General features: G+C 47.3%; 1 protein-coding gene across 4 annotated transcripts; it reads right to left on the bottom strand.

Moving 5' to 3' along the window:
• Positions 1 to 762: 762 nt before the first annotated feature.
• ACTA1 (actin alpha 1, skeletal muscle) lies at positions 763 to 2431 on the bottom strand. Of its 4 annotated transcripts, XM_049776550.1 has the most exons (7): positions 2303 to 2431; positions 2079 to 2205; positions 1881 to 1967; positions 1576 to 1737; positions 1288 to 1479; positions 991 to 1172; positions 763 to 906 (listed from the first exon to the last, which is right to left on the bottom strand). In XM_049776550.1, exons 1-7 carry the CDS (start codon positions 2429 to 2431, stop codon positions 763 to 765), a joined length of 1023 nt encoding a protein of 340 aa, XP_049632507.1. The 4 variants fall into 4 exon arrangements, with proteins under 4 accessions (XP_049632507.1, XP_049632505.1, XP_049632506.1 ...); XM_049776548.1 differs by having other exon boundaries at positions 1881 to 2205; XM_049776549.1 differs by lacking the exon at positions 2079 to 2205 and having other exon boundaries at positions 1881 to 2076.
• Between the last annotated feature and the right edge of the window lie 7151 nt (positions 2432 to 9582).

Raw genomic sequence — 9582 nt, 5'->3', positions numbered from 1 at the left:
CTAAAGGGGGTTGCCTCTATAAACCACCATCACATAACAAAAGACCAACTGAGATGAGGAATGATTGTGTCGACTTACAAATTAAACTCATTCGTTAAATGCAAAGCACATTCCTGTTAATTAGGAGGGAACCCAGAGGGAGAGTCAGGTTCAAGTTCTCTGCAAGGTGAGTGCTTGAGTCTAACTAGCACCAGGACCAGTGCCCAGCTCTCAGAGCCTGCAAGAGCACTGCATTGCGCCCTGCCTCCACCCTCATGACTGTAGCAGAAGGAAGCTCCGCGGACACTTGAAGGTCAACCGAGTCCCATTTAGCCTGCCAGTGGATGGGTCTGATCTTGGGGATGGGTCTGATCTAGAAAGCAAGCCTCGAATCTGGGAACTGTTCACTGGCAGTTTTGCAAGGAGCTCATTCAGAGGAGTACTGTATGCAGATGGAGTCCTTTCTCCCCTGAGCCCATCTACACTGCCCACCCTCTCAACCCATCTCCACTTCCCATCCCCGCCAATAAGCACAACTGGACACCGTGTAACAGAATAGCTGAGTTTAATGCTTCAAGTTTTGCATTTCCTTCCACAGGGCTCGCTTTAAAAATAACAAAATGAGGTAAATAAGTTCATGTATATACACTTTATAAACATTGTGTCGGTTTGTGGTGCCAGCAACCTATGTTGGTAGAAGGTTGCCGTGTGGTGGCTGCAGGTCTCAAAATGAGCAGCTTGGTTGTCCTGAGAAGAATTCGCACTCTGTGGGTGGAGAAGGATCTAGAAGCATTTGCGGTGCACGATGGAGGGGCCAGCTTCATCATACTCCTGTTTGGTGATCCACATCTGCTGGAACGTGGACAGAGAGGCCAGGATGGAGCCTCCAATCCACACGGAGTACTTGCGTTCAGGTGGAGCAATGATCTGTAAGACAAGAGCCATGGTGTCAGCATGCCCACCCACACCCCAGAGCCCACCTGCCTGGGAGAGTCACGGGCTGCTGCCCACCTTGATCTTCATCGTGCTGGGGGCCAGTGCTGTGATCTCCTTCTGCATGCGATCAGCAATCCCTGGGTACATGGTGGTGCCTCCAGACATGACGTTGTTGGCGTATAAGTCCTTTCTAATGTCGATATCGCACTTCATGATACTGTTGTAGGTGGTCTCATGGATGCCGGCAGACTCCATGCCTAGGGGCCAGGAGGAGGAGTATGAGTGGGCGCTTCATGGAGTAAGGGAAGTGAGGGGAGACTGCAGGGAACATCTGGTCAGGGAATTCTGGGCAGACCAACGCGCAGGGCTCACCAATGAAGGAAGGCTGGAAGAGAGTCTCTGGGCATCGGAAGCGCTCGTTGCCAATGGTGATGACCTGTCCATCTGGCAGCTCATAGCTCTTCTCCAGTGAGGAGGAGGAAGCGGCAGTTGCCATCTCGTTCTCAAAGTCCAAGGCCACATAGCACAGCTTCTCCTTGATGTCACGCACAATCTCACGCTCAGCTATGGGGGGACACGAGAAGGAACGATGCTCTCAGTTAGGTGTACCAGACTGCCAGCGATTAGCCCGCAGTGTGGTAAGCCCAGGGCGCTACGCACCTGTGGTCACGAAAGAGTAGCCACGCTCTGTAAGGATCTTCATTAGGTAGTCGGTGAGGTCGCGGCCGGCCAAGTCCAGGCGCATGATGGCATGTGGCAGGGCGTAACCCTCATAGATGGGCACATTGTGGGTGACACCATCGCCAGAGTCCAGCACAATACCTGCAGAGTGTAGGGAGACCAGAGTTGGAAGCAAAGTAGGAATGAAGAAATGAGCAGCAGGGGAGGCAACAGGTGCCAGTACCTCCACAGCCAAAGTAGGGTGAGGCTGGGGCGGCTGCAGGCTGGGATTCCTGGGCACTCACCAGTAGTACGGCCAGAAGCATACAGGGATAGCACAGCCTGGATGGCCACGTACATGGCAGGCACGTTGAAGGTCTCAAACATGATCTGGGTCATCTTCTCACGGTTGGCTTTAGGGTTGAGGGGGGCCTCAGTGAGCAAAGTGGGGTGCTCCTCAGGGGCCACACGCAGCTCATTGTAGAAAGTGTGGTGCCAGATCTTTTCCATATCATCCCAGTTGGTGATGATGCCGTGCTCAATGGGGTATTTCAGGGTCAGGATACCTCTCTTGCTCTGTGCCTCATCCCCAACATAGGAGTCTTTCTGCCCCATACCCACCATGACGCCCTGCAGAGTGGAGATATGATACAGCATTATCACCGCTCAGCTTGAGCAGGCCACACTAGACCCCAACCCACCTTTTTGATGGAAGTGGCAGCCTGACCTGATGACGGGGACGGCCCACGATGGAGGGAAACACGGCCCTGGGGGCATCATCCCCTGCAAAGCCTGCTTTCACCAGACCGGAACCATTATCGCACACAAGGGCAGTGGTCTCATCTTCATCACACATGGTGTCTGGTTTCTGCAAGGACAGAAAGGCCCACATATGAATGCAGGGGACTCAGTGGAAGCAAGGCCCAAATAGTCATACATTTTTCCCCTGGGGCTTGTGAGGGGACTCATTTGATCACCAGGCAATCCAAGAGCCATATTCCCTCCCTCCCCACTTGGTACCATTCAAACCACTCAAGAGAACTTCACCCTGACTTTGGTGTCCCTCTGCCTTCACTGCAGGCCTCCTAATGCAAGACTCCCTGCTCCCTCTGCCTCTGCCCTAGTGCTGAGGTAACGTCCCAGCTGCTTCCTTCTCCAGCACTAATGCCAGGGGAAGATGCGATCCCTGAGAAGAGCTTCATGGTCATCCAGAACACAGCGCCCCAATTCAGGACCCTACAACTATCCAGACACAAAACAGTCCACTTCTCCTTGACGTAACAGTCCACTTCTCCTTGACCTTGAGTTCAGGAGCAGGGCCCTAGCTACTCCTTGACTTTGGCCTTAGGTAGGGAAGAAATTGCCTCGGGGACTACCAGAACCAAACCTCTACCTGGGCACATGCTAGAGCTGGTAGAGCAGCTCAAAAGGGGCTAGGGATAAAATTGGAGGCATTTCCAAATCCAACTGTCTTTGTCTTTTCTTGAAAGAAGGTATAGCTCTGGGAACTGAGACTCTGCCTTTAGGTCAAGGGCTGATGGAGGGTCCTTTTGACTTCCCCAGCTCTCCAGACATCCCTCAGAGGGGTCTTGTCTTCCTATTGCCCTCCCCTCTCCCCAACACTCTCATTTTACCTGGGCGGTTGCCTACACCTGCTGTTGTGCTGCTCAACCCTAGTCCCGAGAGGGAAGCGAGGCTTGTCCGGGCGCTGTCCGCGGGGGGTGGCCGCTGTCATCCCTGCTCAGGTTTTATATAGCCCGAGGGCGCTCCTCGCAGCTCCACCCCGCAGGAATGTCGCTGCCCCGCTCGAGCCTTATTTGGGTGTGGGACATTGGACCCCCTGCCCGGCCCCGTTTTCGGCCTGGGTCCCCGCCTGGGTCCCACACTGACCAAAGAAGGAGCGGCTGGCGGGGGCCCAGGTGCGCGACCCAGCCGTATATGGAGCGTCGCGGATTGAGACCCGGGCTGGGGCGGGCGGTGGGGCCATGTGTCCCGGGGAGGGTGTGGCTGGGCCTAGCGCTCGGCTGCACCTGTCGGCACAGCCTCTTCCCCCTACTCTTTGCTGCTCCCCAGATTCTGAACTGATTCCCACATTTCAAGCTTCTCAGGGTTCTTGATGTAAGCATCCCCCCCCCCTACTCACACACACCCCCAACAGCCACATGCGGCTACAAGGTCAAAAAAATGTTGTCCCAGGATAGACTTAGAGAAGCTACCCAGCAGGGTCCTAGGCTGGGAGAAAGGTGACCCTCAAAACACCTCCCCAAAGATCTTCAGCTCTCCCTCCCCAGCAAAAGTTTGAGTCCAGAAGCCTGACCTGAGTCGGCCCCTACCCCCATCATAGATGGTGGGGTTGGCAGGAGGGCTCGCAGCTGTTGCTGGGGGTGGGGGAGACGAGTTGGGGAGGAGGGGAAGGGGAAGATGGCCACAGGAGGCGAGGGCGGGCCAGCAGGGCGGAGCAAGGGGTTGGGGCTCTTGGGGACAGGCCCAGTTGGGCCCTGGCAGCACTAGGTGCATTAACCCAAAGCACCCAGGGCTGCCTTCATGGCGGTGATGTGGTGTCACAGTGGAAATGGATTTGTGGAGTGTCCTTTTCTGAATCCAGGTTGGCACATCCCACTCACTCTGTCTCAGAAGAGACTCTCTACCGGGGCTTGCAGGACCAGGGTTACATGCTGTGTGACATGGAAGTAGACACAGGTGAGGTACTTGGGTGTAACTTAGTTGTCCTTTCCCCTCCGAAAGAAAACAAGGGGATTGCATCAAGAATGCCTGTTGCTTTTTTCCTTCTGAGAATTCTGAGAATGCCAACTCATCTTTATATTTAGAGTCATGCTTTGCCAAGCCCAGACTGCTTCCCATCTAGAGAGAGTGACCATCTAGCAGAGCTTGCTAAAGCAGTTCTATTTATATATTTGATCTATGGGGATATGCCTTTCATTTTTCTAGATGGATTTGGATCTACTTATGCTAAGGGGAGGGTCAGAGGAGGTAATTAAGCCTTTAGAATTTCTTGCCTTCCCAATCTGTCCCTGCCATCACACACACACACACACACACACACACACACACACACACACACACACACACACGCATGCACCAACAGTTTATCTCCTTGTACAAAGGACAAGGAGAAATAGTCCTTCGTAATGAACTCGATGACATGCCTTAAGGAGGTACATCAGTGGCATGGTATAAGCCAGAATGGAATAATTCATTTTTCTAATGTTCTTAAGTGCTCCCAAAATAACTGCAATTCACATTTGAATGGAATGAAACTGGCAACTGGGACAGGTGTGGATTCTCTTGAGGACAGATAAAAAAGCTCATGTAGCTTTCTTCTGTAGACACAGCACAGGCAACTCTTCCTAAAATGGATCAAAGACCGTTTTTAAAGTTTAGCTAGTGGTCTGGAGCAATAGCACAGCGGGTAGAGTGGTTGCCTTGCATGCGGCTGACCCTGCCGTTCCATGTGGTTCCCCAAACTTGCCAGGAATAATTTCTGAGCACAGAGCCATGAGTAACCTCTGGGTGCAGCCAGGTGTAGCCCCAAACCAAAAACCACAAAAGCTAGGTTAGCTAGTATGAAACAAGCTGGTACGATAGACAGTATAGCAGGTAGGTGTTTGTCTTGCATGTAGCTGACCAAGATTGGATCCTCAGTACACTATATGGTTCCCTGAAACTTCCAAGACTGATCCCTGAGTACAGACATCTGCTGGGTGTGACTCCAAAACAATCCCTTCTCCAAATCTATTATGGTTTTATATTGATATTTCAATTATTTTAGAGAATGAGTCAATAATGAACAGAAACCACATTTCATTTTATTGGGGGAAGGTGGTTCATATAGTGACATACAAAGCTATTTTTACTTTGGACATATGTATAAAATGCCCAAACGGGTCAAAACCACTGCAATATAGCACTTGCCTGGCACTATAAAGAGAAATTATATTGGTGGAACTAAACTAATTTTTTTTTAGTTATTATCTTTAAAACATACGAATGTGTTCAACTACTACAGAGTAAAGAGTCATGTCATCGGGCTTCCTTCTATTTGAATCATGGAAGGAAACCAGCAGTCTCCAATGTAGCCTAGACAGCACACCTGCCTTCCAAACTAGCTCCAGGAAACTTCTGGGAAAACTTGACTCAGAACACACAGTGAAAAACAAATGGGACATATCTTTTCAAGTTTTTCTGGTGTTTTTTTTTTTTTGTTTGTTTGATTGATTTTGTTTTTTTGTTTGTTTTTTTGGGTCACACCCAGCAGTGCTCAGGGATTACTCCTGGCTCTATGCTCAGAAATCGCTCCTGGCTGGCTCAGGGGACTATATGGGATGCTGGATTTGAACCTCCATGCTATCTCTTCAACCCCTCAAATTTTTGTTTAAAAAAAAAATTCCCAGGCCCGGAGAGATAGCACAGCGGCGTTTGCCTTGCAAGCAGCCAATCCAGGACCAAAGGTGGTTGGTTCGAATCCCGGTGTCCCATATGGTCCCCCGTGCCTGCCAGGAGCTATTTCTGAGCAGATAGCCAGGAGTAACCCCTGAGCACCGCCGGGTGTGGCCCAAAAAAACAAAACCAAAAAAAAAAAATTCCCAAAACCCAGATACCCAAAAAGAATACCAGAAGCTTTCACATCACTAAAAATTCCTGTAATTTTTTGATCCTGTATTTACTGTTTTGCCAATAACCCATTTACTATCAAAAACATTTTCCTAGGGGCCGGGCAGTGGCGCTGGAGGTAAGGTGCCTGCCTTGCCTGCGCTAGCCTAGGACGGACTGCGGTTCGATCCCCCGGTGTCCCATATGGTCCCCCAAGAAGCCAGGAGCAACTTCTGAGCGCATAGCCAGGAGTAACCCCTGAGCGTCACAGGGTGTGGCCCAAAAAACAAAACAAAACAAAAAAAACAAAAAAAAAATTTTCCTGTTTTATTTAATCAAGATTACTAGCTGTGACTTTCACAGTAGCATTCAAAGAGCAGGAGAAAAAAACTCATAATAATTTTTTTCCTGGGAGGGATAGCACAGAGGTAGAGTGTTTGCCTTGCACACGGCAGACCCAGGATGAACCTGGGTTTGATTCCTGGCATCCCATATGGTCCCTAGCCAGGAGTGATTTCTGAGTGCAGAGCCAGTAGTAATCACTGAACGCCATTGGGTGTGGTCTAAAGACCAAGAAATATTTTTTCTTTTCTTAGTAATAAGTAATAAAATATAAGGAGATCTAAAAGAAAAACCAAAGTATTCTCACATAGCACCCCTAAAATTTGTCATTATCAATAGTTAGTTTTAAAAAAATCATCAATAATTCATTGAAAAAAGTTCTCTAAAACTATTTTATTTAGAAAGAAAATTGTTTAAAATTTTATACCTTGGGACTGGACTTTTAGTGCAAATGGTTAGTTGCTCAGGGCCTTAAATTTGATCACCACTACAATGCCAGGCAGTACAGCATTCCTAGGGATGACCCCTGTAACAAGGGAATAAAAAAACAAAACAAAACAAACAAACAAACCAATTTAGGCCTAATTTCTCCATTAAAATAACAAAAAAACCCAATAATTTTGGTACTATGAAAAAAATAAAGGTAGAAGAAAGTGTTTCCTCCCTTTTAACAAAACAACTGAGATGGAAAGGTAAAGCTCACCAGGCAAAACACACACACATGAATGTACATTCATGTACAGGTTGGGTTTGGTCTCTACTATAGCCTGGACCCCTAAGTTCCACCTAGAGGGGCCCCGAGCCCTGGAGAATAGTAAGAGTTGTCCCTCAAACAAAAGAGAATTATATTACATTGTGTGAGTGATAATTTCATATTCACATAATTGATGGGTCATTGGAGGATCAGCTTTCCTGTGGGTAGGGATAATTAGTCTCATGGCAGTATATGAAGGTGACAATTATTTCAAGTCTATGTAAAACCAAAGTCTTGTTTCTTAACATGAACATTCAGTAATTTGACATACCACCTGGCAAACTTCTCTCCCTAGCTTCTCTTCATACCCTCAATGTTTCCAACATAAGCTGCAAATAGGAAAAACAAGCAAACAAAAAATAAACAATCTAATTCCCTTTATCAATTTAAACAGTTTTTGTTTTTTTTTTGTTTTTTGTTTTTTGTGGTTTTTGGGTCACACCCGGCAGTGCTCAGGGATTACTCCTGGCTCCATGCTCAGAAATTGCTCCTGGCAGGCATGGGGGACCATATAGGATGCCAGGATTCGAACCAATGACCTTCTGCATGAAAGGCAAATGCCTTACCTCCATGCTATCTTTCCAGTCCCAGTTCTTTTTTTTTTTTAAACTAAACATTAATATGTAGGAACAGGGTTTGGTGCTGGAGCTTCAGGATTAACTGCAGACAAGGGCTGAGGTTCTGAAGGAACACTGACATTAGGCTTAACTGGACTAGAAATACTTGATATATATTTTTTATTTTTTTCAATTTAAACAGTCTATTAGTGGATTTTCTTGGGGGACCATACCTGGCAGTCCTCAGGGCTTATTGCTGGCTTTCCTCAACTTATAGGGGTTGAAGAGACACAACTGACCCGGGTTCTATCTCCAGTGTACTCCTGTGCAGGAGTAATTCCTGAGTATTCGAATAGCCAGGGCATTACTCAGTGTGGCCCCAAAACAAAAACAACAAAGGAGTACTGGGGGTGGGAATAGAGAAGTGGGGTTTGGGGTGAGGAGAAGTAAAGTGAGAATATCGTATGTGGTGGCAGGAATAGAACTGAAGTTGGCTATGAATAGGGCACGCATCAAAACTCCTATACTATTTCTCTGGCCCTATTTAACCAATACTCAAAATAGTTTGAAATGCCGAATTTCAAACCTCAAAGCGTAGACATGAGTAGGTGGTGGCAGGAGGGGAAAAGAACTTTCCTCTTATCCCAGAAGGGAAAGAGGAAGGGGCCTTATTTTATAAATCTGTGCTGACTGCCAGCACAGATACACCAGAGTCTACCTCTGACCTACTAGGCCTCACGTCTAACAGGTGACTAGGCAAGTGCAGGTATGATATAAAAAGTGAGACCAACAAAAGCAGCTCATACCCCAAAATGCTCTCCTCTCCAACACTCCAACTCGAGAGAACCTATTACTTTCACTCTCAATAAGGTTTGCTTTGGCATTTAAATTTTATTAAACTAATATCTTTAAGTACCATGATCACAAACATGTTGTAGTGGGTTTCAGTTATAAAAAAGAACACCCCTCCTTCACCAGTGCAACATTCCTACCACCAAATGCCCCCCATATCCCTCCTCCTTCACTCTTGCTTGTTTTTGAAACAGGCTTTCTATTTCTCTCACTCACTACCATTGTCATGATAGTTGTCAGTATAGTTATTCTCTAATTGAACTCACCACTCTTTGTAGTAAGCTTCTTATTGTGGGCCAGTCCTTCCAGCCCTCATCTCTATTATCCCTGTGTATTATTACAATAATGCCTGTTATTTTTCTTAAATCCCGTAGATGAGTAAGACTATTCTGTCTCTCTCCCTCTGACTTGTTTCATCCAGCATAATAGTTTCTGTGTCCGTCCATGTATAAGAAAGTTTCATGACTTCATTTTTTCTGATGGCTGCATAGTATCCCATTGTGTATCTATATGGTTTTTTTGTTTTGTTTTGTTTTATTAACTTTTTTTTTGGGGGGGGGGCACACCCAGTGACGCTCAGGGGTTACTCCTGGCTATACATTCAGGAATTGCTCCTGGCTTGGGGGACCATACGGGACACGGGGGGATCAAACCACAGTCCGTCCTAAGTTAGCACATGCAAAGCAAATGCCCTACCACTTGCACCACCACTCTGGCCCCTATATACCAGTTTCTTTAGCCATTCATTTGTTGTCAGGCATCTCAGTGGTTTCCAGATTCTGACTACTGTAAATAGCACTGCAATGAATATAGGTGTGAGAAAGACATTTTTATATTGTACTTTTGTGTTCCTAGGGTATATCCCTAGGAGTAGTATTGCTGGATCATTTG

The sequence above is a fragment of the Suncus etruscus genome, chromosome 7, assembly GCF_024139225.1.
Source record: "Suncus etruscus isolate mSunEtr1 chromosome 7, mSunEtr1.pri.cur, whole genome shotgun sequence".
Lineage (NCBI taxonomy): Eukaryota > Metazoa > Chordata > Mammalia > Eulipotyphla > Soricidae > Suncus > Suncus etruscus.
Note: the sequence above shows the minus strand (reverse complement) of the source record. Positions and strands in the feature narration are given on the sequence as shown.